This window comes from Rhagoletis pomonella, unplaced genomic scaffold, assembly GCF_013731165.1.
Source record: "Rhagoletis pomonella isolate Grant_MI unplaced genomic scaffold, Rhpom_1.0 Rhpom_scaffold_00002, whole genome shotgun sequence".
Taxonomy (NCBI): domain Eukaryota; kingdom Metazoa; phylum Arthropoda; class Insecta; order Diptera; family Tephritidae; genus Rhagoletis; species Rhagoletis pomonella.
In genome coordinates this window covers 10,763,372-10,777,950 of record NW_023458556.1, presented here as the reverse complement: position 1 = coordinate 10,777,950, position 14,579 = coordinate 10,763,372, and the positions used below count along the sequence as shown (strand labels likewise).

At 34.7% G+C, this 14,579-nt stretch overlaps 1 protein-coding gene across 1 annotated transcript; it reads right to left on the bottom strand.

The window, feature by feature from the left end:
- Positions 1–673: 673 nt before the first annotated feature.
- Positions 674–12,325, bottom strand: LOC118733065. The gene is made up of 3 exons (XM_036462255.1): positions 11,140–12,325; positions 4,296–4,555; positions 674–1,181 (listed from the first exon to the last, which is right to left on the bottom strand). The coding sequence occupies exons 1-3, from the start codon at positions 11,685–11,687 to the stop codon at positions 733–735; spliced, it is 1,257 nt and encodes a 418-aa protein (XP_036318148.1). The 5' UTR covers positions 11,688–12,325; the 3' UTR covers positions 674–732.
- Between the last annotated feature and the right edge of the window lie 2,254 nt (positions 12,326–14,579).

Genomic DNA, 14,579 nt, shown 5'->3' with positions numbered 1-14,579 from the left:
TAACACTCATAAATATAGAATATTGGTTAACATCCACTCCATCCTTAAAGTAACAATAACTCATCTTATGTTTTTGTGCTAAGTTAGATTGAAACTCGCCATGATTATGCGTATGTATGTATGTATGTAGTATATGTAAGACAGACTTTAGTTGGATTTTGCAGGTCCATTTAGTTATGGGGGCTAGTAGTATGGCATGACTTACAATATGAAAAGATATATAAGTATATATATTTATACATATATGTAGATATGGGTATCACAGTTTCTATATGAATACTTCCAGTAAAAATACCTAAATTTAATGAATTGCTTTTACGATAAGTATTTTGAGATGGAGTTTAAGTGTACCTAATAATTTCGTTGCTTGATTGCAGAACTAATACTAATACATATGTATGTCTGTGTATCAAGACACAATTGTCTTATAAACTAGAAATGCAATTAGTTTTTGGTATATAGTTGAAAAGTCGCATATCCTAGTACATACGTTGACGGTATTTGAAATTTGTGTTACCGCACTGTACTCTTATTTCCACAGATATGCATTGCCGGTAGCTGCCAGATAGTTGTATATATAGTACAGCCTATACATAGTTGTATATGTATATAGTACATACATATGTATGTGCTGATCGCTGGGATCCTTGCAGCCGGTGCTTTTTTCTTGGGGGGGGATATATCCTCGTCCCATATGCATATGTAGCATAGCATAGTCCACTTTCTACTACCTTAGCTAATTTGTATTTTCGATGCGAGAAAATATAAATGAAGGCATGTAGCCAACAGCACAGTCATGTTGCCCATGGCTATTGTCATATGGATGCGACGAAATGTTTTGTGGATACGTTGATAGTGTGGACAACTGATGAGATCACCCTGCTCGAGGGAGCCCACTTCCCGTCCACTGCCGATAGCACCTTCAATTCGATATTTTTCGTGCATTAGCCGCAGCATTGGAGGCGCCAGATAGAGGCGTATTATGAGCTCAATAGAAGCTGTGGCACCCAACGCTGTCAGTTGAATCAATGCAGCCAAATTCCAGGAGTTGAGAAAGTACTTGACGAAAAGTACTAACATAATGATGCTCAATGCGGAGCTGAGAGCAAAATAACGCGGAAACAAAATCTGCTGACATTGGCCAAATGTGTGACGTGGCAATTGGAAGTACAATGAAAGACCTGAAATATATAAAAAAAGGTTTTGTTAAACAGTGGAAAATATTGAATACTACACGAGTATATGATAAGGTACATAAACATATGTATGTATGTATGTAGGCATATACGAACTTTGTGTACCGGAGTGTGTTTGAGTAGAATCGGTATTTAAAAAAAAAAATAATAATTAATAAATAAATAATAGTGATTATAAAGTTTTGCTAAGAGTTTGGCCCAGCGTCGTTCTTCTAATTGACCATAACAAAAAGATGCCAAAAGCCGCTTTGAACCTGTTCGCACAGGTATAATAACAATATACCTTTCTGAATGTCACAGCCTTTGGAGTGAAGCCATTGACCCGTGAATATGAATGAACGACAATTGAAAATTTTATTACTCGGAAATCTCATTTTAATTTGCGCGTGAATTTTTCTCAAGCATATGCACATAAATCCGCCTTTGACGTATGACTACTTAATACCCTGCAGGGAAGACCAGGGAAACTAGAGAAGCAAATTCGTAGTTCAGTATGTACTAGTTCTTTATCGCCAAAAACGAACCAGTCCGATAGTAACTAGATTCTCGCCAGTACGAAAGCAGCGAAATGTGACACTTTTGCGAAACGATTTTATTTTACTTTCAAAACTACATATCGCTAGCTTAGAATGAAAGGTTGACAAGTCCGCCTTTTCTAAAAAATTATATTTTGATGCAAGAAGCAAGAAAATTTGGAAATGCATCGTTTTCTAAATTCTTTATTTTAAACGTTTCCATTCAAATTTACTAAACCAAATATAGGCACAGAAAATATGAAAACAAAAACTTTTTACAAGAAATCTAGATATAGGGTTTCGAATTTAGAACTAATTCGGAACTATCGAAAAAAGGATTGCAGCGGTGAGCAATTGACACTTCGTAGAACATTGCAATGCTAAATTCGCCAGTTACTGTGATGCAAAAGCGAATTAACCCGTACTAGTCATGGTTTTAAAATCTCTAGAACCGAATCAGTTCGGCACTAGTACGTTTCCCTACAGGGTAAGCACATATGTATGAATGAACATATCGAGTCCTGACCGCCAAAAAGACATGAGCGATATTTTTTTCAAAATTTGCTTTTTGATGCAGAAATGTTTCGAGATCAACGTTTCTGCATCAACAACAAAATTTTCAATAAAATGTCGCTTACGTCTTTTTGGCGGTTAGGGCTCGATATGTATGGTCCTTGCTTTAAACCGAAATGGTCACTAAACGAAGCGTTTTAAAAACGCGACCACCAGCGTGAAGACAGTGTCACTGGTAGCTACCAAATATAAGCAGATAAGGCACTGGCAACTGGGCCAAAATTGACTGCAGTCGAATACACTTAGAAATATGTAGAAACAGTCATTCTCTTTTAAAAACAAATCTTTCCATTCCACTGTTGGTGATTACACTAACGCTTATGTCGTGAATCGTGTGCGAATACAGCGAGTAGAGCATTCGATGACTGACCTTTTGCTTTATCTCAGTGAGGACGAGTTCAATAGAGCCCATTTTTTCATAGAATAGAACCAACTAGAAGGTAGCCCCTGAAAAAGGATTAACAATTTTGAAAAAAGATATATACATAGGAGACACCCTAATGTAATATGCATATGAGTATATGTGTGAAAGTATTTTTTATCACCGATTTTGTGATTTTAATATCTTGCAAACAAAAATATATTGCTTACGTAAATAGCGCATAAATTATCGTGTATGTATGTACGTACATATTTATGCATACATATTTACGCCTATACACGTACAATATATATACAAACGTACCTATTTTTAAAAATACTATACAAAAGTGTGCATATGGTTCAATGTGTTCAGTTAAAAATTGTTTTTAATTAATTTACTGACATAATCCGATCATGTCTGACACCTTAACAAAAATATATGTATGTATGTACATTAGGGTGGTCCAAAGATGCATGTGAAAAAGTAAAGCTGGAATTTTTACGCTCTCACCCCCTAGGATTGTTCTATACCGAAAAAAGTATACCCTTATTTTTTATTTTGAAATCCAAAAATGTTCAGAGGTCGCTCAAAGCGCCCAAAGTTTTCCACGTATTTTATATGGGGAAAAAACAACTTTTCGTAGAAATGGTATAGAATAGTTAAAAGTCAAAATTTGTCTACCAGAAAACTCTGCTTATCTGCAGGAGATTCCCAGTAATAATACCCAATTGGTTATTTAACCATTTTTCCATCGCAACTATAATTTTTAGGTCCGCCAAAACCCACAAAAAACCCGAAAAATGCAATGGGGCGATCAATAAAAATTTTTAGTATTAAAAAATGGTATTAGGTATTATTATTGAAAGTCTCCTGAAAAGAACCAGAGTTTTCCAATCGAAAAATATTGATTTTCAAGAATTCTATACCATTTCTACGAAAAATTTTATTTTTCCCATATAAAAATACATGGAAAACGCTTTGAGCGACCTCTAAATATTTTTTGATTTCAAAATAAAAAAACAAAGGTATACTTTTTTTGGTATAGAACAATCCCGGGGGGTGAGAGCATTGCAATTGCGACTTTACTGTTTTGTACCACCCTAATGTACATACGATATGTATTTAAGTGTCCAAGCGTTTACATATGCAAATATATGTTTAAGGACATATGTACATACGTACATTGGGCTCCATGCAGACTATTGCGAAATTGTTTAATTTTGGCTCAGTATCGGTGAGCGATTAATAACTATATATGTACATAGAAAATATTTTCAAAAAGTCATACACAGTACATGCATTGTTTTGACATTGAAATTAGTTGTGTAATTGCATAATCTGGCTCCCCTAAAAGTCGCATGTCAGTTTTGGGCTAGCTTACATAAGTAATCCTGAAGGATTAGCACATGAGTAATATTTATATATATATACATAGTATTAAGAAATGTTTCATGTTTACTCAAGGCAAAAAACGATCTTTTTTTATGACTGTTTTAATGTGAATTTCCAAGTGGTAATATGAATGCATTTTTATGGACCATAAATTAGCATACCATATGCATACATACATATATTGACGCACTTACAAATGTATTCATTGCACGTATTGCGAAATGGAAATGCAACAAAATAAACATTTATCCTTACCCGAGATGAATGTCATCCATATTTGGGCACCGAAATGAGTTGCGAATGCAGCTAAGTATGCGATTACCGCCAATGTGTGGTGCTGCTGCTGCTGCTGCTGCGTCTGACATTCGCCGCCCTTAGATAATGCTTGTCCTCCTGCATCGCTTTTGGCGGTAGAATTGCGTGTGTCCACGATATCTGGCCAAACAGTGAATAGCACAAATATCAGCACACAGACGGCGATTAAATGCGCTGGCTGCGCCGTGCTCGTCAGCATTCTGTAAAGAGAGATTAAAACAATAATTAGTAACTATGTAAATAAAATATTGATATTTATGTGTACGTTAGAAAAAAAGTTCTACTCGTCTTATTATATGAAACTAAGGGATAACACAACTCTAGCGGCCGGAAATAGGCCTAAATTGTAGGGTTTTACGGGAGTATGAAAAATTTCACTGAATTTATGTTTAAGAGCGTTTATTGAGCATATAATTGTGTATGAAAAACATGTTTTGTTATTATCAATTAGATACAAAATGGCGGCTATTTGTACAGCCAGCTACTTAATGCTTTCGATAACAAAGAACTCAATTATCAAAAGTACTCAATACTTTCCAAAAAAATACTGTCAAATCGAACCAGGCAATACATAGTCTAGACGTAGGGGTATCGTCCAATTGGAAAACTGACGTTTCGAGACAAAAGGGAGCTTTAAGTTTTACAAGTGCTCAGAGGGGTTATCTTTATAATAAAAATCATAATTTAACCGTTAAAATTGGATTTATATTTTTCTGATAAAATTTAATAGTTTCTTCATAATTTTTAATCTTCTGATCAAAAATGATCGTTATGTTTGATTTCTATTTTTTCGATAAACTTTTGTTGTTATTTTTAATTTTTTATTTATTTTTGGTCATATTATAACCGTTATTTTCTGATAGATCACACACGATTTAGTCTACGCCTTAATGATGAGAAATGAATGAGAAAAAATAAAAATTTAAAATAGCGATTATTTTTTAACGAAAAATTAAAAATCACAAAATAATGATTTAATTTGATCGGCAAAATAAAAACAAAATTTAGCTATTTAGCATTAATCTAAAAATAAAAAAGTCTTGATATTCCACGTTTATTTTCGGCTCCTGAATTTTTCATGATCCTGAGAGATACACATACAGCTCTGAGAAATGCAGTTTTAATGATATATCTGACCCTTAGAATCGGGTCATAAATAAGATGGTTATAAAGAAAACTCTATTTTGGCTGTTTTAAAGACATGTCAAGATTGCTAATTTTTATTACGCCAAACTCTTATCGAAGTAAAAGCTTCCGGCGTATATAAAATTTTTTTTTTAAGGGGTTCGACCGTTTGACATATAATACACATCAATGTATGTTTTTTAGTAAACTTTAGGCCGGTTCGATTTTTAGCAATTAAATATTACAGTAACAAAGAACGTGCAGGTTTTATGAGTAAAAATTATGCACATATCATGAGTAAGAAAAGCCTGCAAGTTAACCGAACTGGCTAAAGTTCGTGGATATTATTGCTTAGTGTGATCTTTGGCATGTTTTTTTGCGTTGCAATTAAATGGGTCATTCTTAAAAAACATGACCAATTGGTGTCCCCAGACTTTACTATTTTATATTTTGTTTCTTCAAAAAGAAAATAGAAAAATATCTGCATTTTTATAAATTATTATCGATTCTACGTAACTATATTATAAAAAAAAAATAATCAATTATCTGAAAATAACTTAAAAAATATTTTCAATGTCAAAGGTTTAGCAAAAACCTGTGTCCCGAGCCAATTTATAAAAATTTAATAGTTATTTTCAGTTGAAATAAAATTGAAAAAAAATAATATTTACAATTTTTGTTATTCAGTTTGTGTATATTAATACCATATATAGAAAAGAATGATGAAAAATAATTTTTTTGTATAATTTTTATGAAGAAAATTTGTGTCCCCAGGTTTTGGTCCCCTCTGATACGTCCACTCATTTTATTGAAAAATGTTTGTTAAACGTTATGACGCGTATATTTCTCTTATGCTTCTCCATCATAACTTAGCTAAAATCAACAAAATGTGTTTTGAACTGTTCAGTCTTGTTTAGTGCGTTGTTGAGTAAGGAACCCAATTGTATGCCGGGTACGTACCCTTATTCAGTGTCAACTCTGTTACTGTTGAAAAACGGTGAGTAAAGTGATTTTTTATTTATTTTATAATTTTTTTATAAATATTTTATGTACATTAATTAAGTGGACAAATAAATTCTCCAAAATTCGAATAAAAAGCTAAAATATGGTATTTTTGAGTTAATTTGTCCCCTCTGTTACCGGTCCACTCTGTGACTTTTTTATCTGTAAAAACTCCAAAAATTTAAAAAAATACTGCTGGTTATGGATTCCTATTGTTGATACCATCCGTAACCACATGAGGCCAATTATAAACATATTTGGCCAACTTAATTTTTAAAAATTACAAAATTCAGAATGGTCATGTTTTTTAAGAACGACCCAAATACTTTCCTCTTTTTTCTATGCAAAATGAATCCCATTAATGTACATACATACATATGTAAAAAAAAGAACAGGTATGTGTTCATTTATTGTTGCTAGGTGTTCCAGCGCGTGTGTCGCATGCATGGCCTTAGTGTTCCCCACCATTGCCATTTGGCGCACTGATAACCACATGAGCTTTAATTTGAGTTTCAAGTTTTCGCAGCGACTGTTGGTTTTTGCATAGTAGTTCTTGAAGAACTGTTATTATTACATACATACATATTTTACTATGTATATGCATACAAACATGCATATGCATGCACATACATACATTAGGCATCGTAATATTCACTACAACTACATACATACATATATATAATTCAAAAATGTTATATTTGCAACAAAACCACTCTCGTCGCATCGTTTACAGAGCTCATACTTTTGCATATTTACGCGCTTAGAAATATCGCTGCAGAATGGCGTACGTGCGAAAACGCATGCAATTTTTATTGAGGTTTAATTTTCATACGAGCACCAACTTGGAATCGGAGCGGTTGTGCTCGCGGACCCGGCGCTTATTGTTTATTTCCCGGCTTAAAAAAATAAATTTTAACCCCAATTTCGCAAATCCAAGCGCAGTATAAATCTGCTATGGACACATGCATACAAATTTGCAAAAACATTTCCACATATGTAGCAAATTGCTTGTTTGATAATCTGAGTAATTTGTGATTGATGAAAAAAAAAAAAATTGTACTCAGAACACAAAACTATTACTCAAATTGACGATTTGAAGAGAATTTTTTAATTCTAATAGTAAGTACGATAAGTCGATATATGTGCATATATATAATAATATCCTTAACATTTGTAATTATTCCAACTCATTTTAAAGGAAATTGTGCATTATTTTCGAATATTTGAAGAAACATTTAAATGCCAATCATGCGCCAATGGAGTGTTAGCGGCTACAAATTTGCGGGTCGCATAGTGCATTTTAGTCTACATTCATATATATAATCTAAATGCACATGTCCATACTTACATGCATATCGTCACCTGAAGTGCAAAATGACGTAACTAAATATCGTCGCTGAAATGCAAAAAGTCGCAACTAATTCAAAAATTCAAAATTCACTTCTTGATTGGTATGATGGATTTCATTGAATTACAACTACCCACATCGTTTTATGGAAACAAAAATAAATTATTAGTTTCGACTTTTTCTATTTCAGTGACGATGCTTGTAACGGCTTTTTGCATTTCAAGTGACGATATATATTACATGCGATTAGTAAATATTTTGACTAGTATTGTTCATGAAAATATTATTTAACATTCTGGATTAGTATTACTCACATTTATACATACCTACATGTGTGTGTAGGTAAATATTTACATGTACATATATTGCAAGCTTAGAGTAAAGAGTTGCTAAGTGCACGCGAATCAATAGAATTGGACACTAATGACAATTTTTCGTATTTTTTGGGGCTTATCAATTTTAGTATGCCTTTTTTCGTACTTCAAAAAGTGACTTTTTATAAAAAAAATCGACTCGACTCGAAAGCTAAGGCAACCTATGTACATACGCTTGTATGTTTTCCTGAATAAAATTTGTATTTCGACTGCTGAGTGAGTGGAAGATCGACCTATCTCGGCTGGCAGTTCGCAAATGCCCCATCTCAAAAAACTTTTCAAGAACGCCCTATCTCAGCACATTTTCAATACATTTTCCAGTGAGATTGGGCGTTTTTGAACTGAATTCTGAGAGAGGGTGTTTTTCAATAAAATTCTGAAATAGGACGTTGTTGAAAAGTTGTTTGAGATAGGGCGTTTTCGAACTGTTGCCGAGATAGGTTGATCTTCCACTCAGCAGTCGATTACAAGTGAATAAAAAAAAATTGGAAGTTACCTTTTCAATCATGAAACTTTGGTTACATACGGAGAAGTAGCATTAGAGTGAAACCTTTATGGATATAATTAGGGTATTCACAACATGTCGTAAGCGTCGTTATGTTTTAATGTCGTGCATTTTTTTTTTAATGTATAAGAACTGTTAAACTGTTTTTGGTGGGTATTTAACAACACCGAAATGTTTTTAAATTAATAAAAAATATTTAATTGTTATCCCTGCGAATCCACTAAAGGCATTCAAATCGTTATTTTACATCAAAATAATTTACGATTTTAAGACATAAATACGCTTAGGACATCTTGTGAATACCCTAACTCGATAGACATCAGAAATTTATGATTGCAAATATTCCTAAAATATTCTTTAAATATTCAAAATATATATGTACATTGGAGTGGTCCTTAAAAATCAAAGGAACGATTTTTTTCAGTCTTACCCCTAAATCGGTAATACCAAGGTCATAGATATCACATATAAATTTTGGTCCCAATTGGAGACCGTTAAGGCTCAAGGGTTCAAGTTCAGCGTTCTTATATTGAAAAATTAATTTTTTTTTAATTTAATACCTAAAATGGATACTACCATAAACGAAGATGTCATATATAAATTTTGGTCCCGATTGGAGTGGGTTAAGACGTCTTCATAGGGTAACCTTAACTTTAAACCCTGTGCGACACGCCTTAACCGACTCCAACCGGGACCAAAATTTGTATGTGATATCCTCTACTATAGTAGTATCGATTTTGGGAATTAGATGAAAAAAAAATTTATTTTAATTTTTTGAGTTTTTATAGAGGAATGTGAACTTTGCACCCTGTGCGCCACGCCGTAACGTTCTCCCAATTGGGACCAAAATGTGATATCTATGTCGGTGGTATAACCGATTGAGGGGTGAGACTGAAAAAAGTCGTTCATTTGGTTTTTAAGGACCACCCTAAAATTTCAAAACAAAAGAAAAATCTAATTTGTTCACGAAATTAGAGACCACATATAATAAAACTGCTCTTTAGTTTTTCTCTCTGACATCAGGATGTTTTAAAGATTTTGAATATTATAATTTCTAAAAAAATTATTTAAAAAATGCAGTGTTGGGTAAGATAGGTACCAAATAAAAGGGAAAATACTGTAGAATTGAAAAAATTAAATTTACATTTTTTGATAAATTTTGTTTATCCTAAATTAAATAAAGTTAGACGACCGCTGTGGCTGAGGGGCTTGAAGTGCGTACTACCACTCCGTAGAAACAGTTTCTAACGTTCCGTTAGCAACAACTACAGGTTTTGATATTCTATAAATAGAACTGGATATGAAACGAACCACTCGTTTAACCTCTTCAACTACATTATAACCAGGTTTCGATGCATTTTCACATATATGCATATATATTAGGGTGCTTCACTGGAATCATAAAAAATAGTATGTTTTAAGACGTCCACCAAAATATTTCAAAAAACTATTCAAGATTTACGTAAGCTGAACCGATTTGAAAATATCTAATGGCATAGAAGTAATACGCGGTAACACTAAGAAAAATGAAAAAAAGTAATTTTCTCCGAAAAATTTACGCGATGGCCTTTTTCGTAACTTCTTACCAACTACCTCCCCAATTAGCCAACTAATTCATAATATGACTTTTATGATACTTTTTCCCACCCACTAAATATATTTTCAGTCGTTTAAACGTAACTTACGATACCCTTGTGAATACCCCAATTGTGGTTAAACATTTAACTGTATTAAAACCAAATTTACATCTCACAAACATTGCAAATGTCAAGTTCTTAGGCACTACTTTACTGTTACTTGAACAACCTCAGATGCGATTTTTTGCACTACCAAAGAATAACGCCTCGGAATAACGTTGTGTACACTGTATGTATACTATACGTAAAATTCCTAATCACTAGTAGACTTTGAAATACATTACTTTCTCAGGCGTAAACTTTTCAGGCGGTTGCGCGTGAAACTTGAACATTTCACATGTGCCCGTGTCTATAAGTACATATTTACGCCTATACTATGTGACGTAGCACCTGCTGCAAAACTGATCTATATTTCTAAACACTGGCTGGCGTGACGTTGCTATCGTTCACACGCTTACGCTGCATTGCCATAAGTACATACTGCATTACACAATCTGAATCGAACATTATTGTACAAATAATAGTGAAATCCTCGCCGCCCAATCATTTATTTGTGCAATGTTTGAATGTATGCAATGTATGCTGGCAAGTAGAGACAATTGACAACACATCCGCGAATCGGTTATAACCAAAACCAAAACTCTTTAATCAGCGCCATGGCACACGCGCGCTGTGACACTATGTGTACCTTCCGCAGACGTTGCACCCAGCAACAGTGCAAATAACTTAAGCAATAAATTAGCCAAGCTGTTAAATGATCACAAGAAATTACATACTAGGTATGATAACTTACCTGTATAATTTGCTGCTTTGCATTTTTTCCGCAACGCCATGAAGTTGTTGTACAAAGTGTTTCGTCATTTGTGTTGTTATAGCCAGTGCGTCCATGTCGATTTTGTTGGTGTGATTGGGCTTGGTTGTTCCGGTCACCGCGAAGGCTTCGTCGGTACCAGCGGCGCCGATGTTTGTGATTTTATCCTGTGATTTACTGGTAGTTTGCAGGTTGCGGAAACGCCCACAAAGCCGTGGAATGCCCAACGTTCCCGTTTTATCTGGAGTGCGTGGATTTTTTGTTTCTGCTGCAGCAGTACTGTATGGACCCATATGCTGGTCAGAAATCTCCATGCTGGCTACGGTGGAATTCCGCTCGGCGGCACGCTTTCGCAGTGTATACTGAACGGTCTTTACAATTTTCTCGGGCATTCCATGCTCAACGAATTTCCGAATTTGATCATTTTGCATGCCAGAACCGGAACTGGAACTTAGACACATTTTGATTTTTTTTGTTTTAGTCGGTTTAATCAATTGAACGTATGTATGTAGGTTTGTTTGTGTGTGCATATGCGCTGGTATAACTTAAAAGGTTGTGTTATTTTACTAGCTGTCACTGTCATTAGTTTTGTGCTTAGCGTTTAAACGGATTAATTTTCTTTATTTATTTCACACACTTTTACAATTATTCACTACTTTCGAAAATGGATGAATAACTGGGTTTGCAATGTGAGATCGTCGTAACGGTTAACAGATTTCGAGCGTTTAACAAATGTCGATGAAAGTATTTTTCCCGCTGGCGATTCCTTAAGTGATTTTCCGTCAATTGGACCGTACCGTAGCAATCGCACGAGACTTCGACTGCTCGAAGTATTCAACGCGTTTGAGTCGATTATCATTGCCGTGAGACTTTATATTCGTAAAATATATTCTTCGTTCACACCGTCTTCCCCTGCAACACCCCATTCTACCATCGCCCACCATGAAATCGCTCGCCGTTGTGCGGCGCATGCCACTCCAAGAACCGCGCAATGCTAGCAATGCGCTTTAATCATATGGCCCATTTTCTCATATTTTCACTCTCCATGTGCCTTGCATGGCAATTGCGCTCAGTTGTTCAGCCGCTCGTTGGAAACGGATTGATCGCGCACTATTGTTCTCCGAGCTGAATTGGCGCAATGTAAGAGATGAACGCTATCTCTTCGTGCTCACTTCGAGAATGTTATATGTGCATATACCCATCACTTCAGGCACCTAAATACTATGTAATATGTGGGAGGTGTTTGCCTATGTCCCAGCGCGAAGTGTTCGCCATTAATGTAATTGTTTGCTGTTGCCAGCCTAACCGTAGTGCTGTGGTTCAAATTTGATCACTGTCACACGTGGATTTCAAAAACTAACCCCCACCAAAGTACCTACATACATTTACTACATACAAACAATGCCATCTACATACCTACTTGATGTAAAGTATGGCTGATGTTAGGGTACCAGTGTGGAATTACGTGAGATTTGAAGCCTTCTAATATGGTGGTGACGGTACTTGTCTTTATTGCCGCTATTACTGTCGCTGTGATTGTCATCGGTGTTTCATGTGACGGCTTTTTAATGTCATTTTACTTCCAAATTTTGAAGAGGCATGCACGCAAGTAAAGGTTTTGGGATGATGCGCAAATTTATTTTATTTTATTTTTTTATTGTCAGCGCATGCCGTTCAGAACATTGCACTATGGATGAAATGCCCAACTTTTCTAGTCAAACCATTGTTTTTGTGTTTGAAAATGCAAAATGAGTCATCTACTCTGCTGAACTTAAAATTAATTGTTTTACTTGCCTAATTCTGAGATAGGGTGTTTTTCAATAAAATTCTGAAATATGGAATTTTTGAACCAACTTCTGAAGTAGGGCGTTCTTAAAAAGTGAAGTAATATTTTGATTTTTTACTGAGTTAGAAGGCCATAAAACACATCTAATTTTTTAATTTTTAGTTCGTCATTTGTACAAGGAACCGCCCTGAAATTGTACGACGAATAATTTTGTTGAGCTCCTTAGCCCAAAAAAGTTCATATTTAGGGGTAAATTTGTCTCACGTTTTTTCAAAAGTATCTTAGAAGTCATATTTACAAGAACTTTCCAGAACAAAATTATTCTACAAGTGTTCATAAAAAATTTAACCGAGGGTAACCAAACAAAAGAAAACTGCAAATAACTCTTCAAACATGGAAAATCTAAGTACATAAACCATAATTTTTCATGGACCAAGCTTTAAATTTTTTGTCTATTTTGTTTTTTATATTATACTGTATAATTCAATTTTTACAACATTTCTTACGATTTTGAGTTTATGGCCAAAAAAAGGGGAATTTTGACCACAGTGCATTGTAGCAATTTATACATATACATGCATATGCCAATGTACATAGTACACTCCAATCATGAACTATGTAAAATATAATTGAAATTCATAATTCAAAACGCATCTGTTTCCTTTCTAAATTTTCTTAAGTGCATCGTTTATTTAGACAAATTAGGACCGATAGAAGAATGAATGAAATCAAAATAATTTGCGAGATTCAATTTAAAATTTTGCTATGGTAGTCACCAATATACATACCTACATAATATGTACGTAGATTTATGGCGAATGAACCAGAAACATTTGCAGTGGAAAATTTTCAGCTCTCCACACCGTTGTAGTGTTTCTGAAATTTACACAAAAAGCTTGTCAGCACTGCTGGCAGATGGAGTTGTCTTATGCTGCGAAATGCTTTTAGAATAGGTATCCTTATAAAAATGACACCTAGCTACTACTTGGGCGTAATAGTTTCTCTGTCACCATTCTAACCTAGGATATCGAAAATAGCTACAATACCTCTTTCAGCAAAATGCACTGGTTCCTGTCAAGGTTAGGGTAGGCTAGGCTCGCTAGCCGCTGTGTGGCTTCGCACGCACCACTAACAGCCGTACCTAAATTATAAATTAGCGCGTTGAGCGTTTCGCTTGTATCTTTATCTCTCTCTGACGCATTAAATTTATATACGCTAGAAGAAGAGAGGCCGACAGGCCCAACGCTTGACGCGCTTATTTAGGTATGGCTCTCAAGTAAATAGCATGCGAGAGAATAATGAGAGGGGATCAAAATTGCAACAACAATCCCAAACAAAGACAGGTACAAACAGGAACTTCGGGAAACGAGACAGCTGACGAGGTGCGAGGAAAGGACTTGACATTGGTTTTTAGAAATCAAACGCCGAAAGACCCAGATTCACAAAGAGTGTTCACTTCAGCAGCATTCCTCAAAATCTTTTGTCTTTTTCTCAACGACAACAACGGATCTATGCAAAATTTCTTCAGTACTTATGTAAATATGTATGTATGTTTTTAAAAACATTTCAAATATCTGGGGACCAATTTTCCTACGGCGTGTATATCGCCTAGACATATGTATTTAATTTTTTTGGA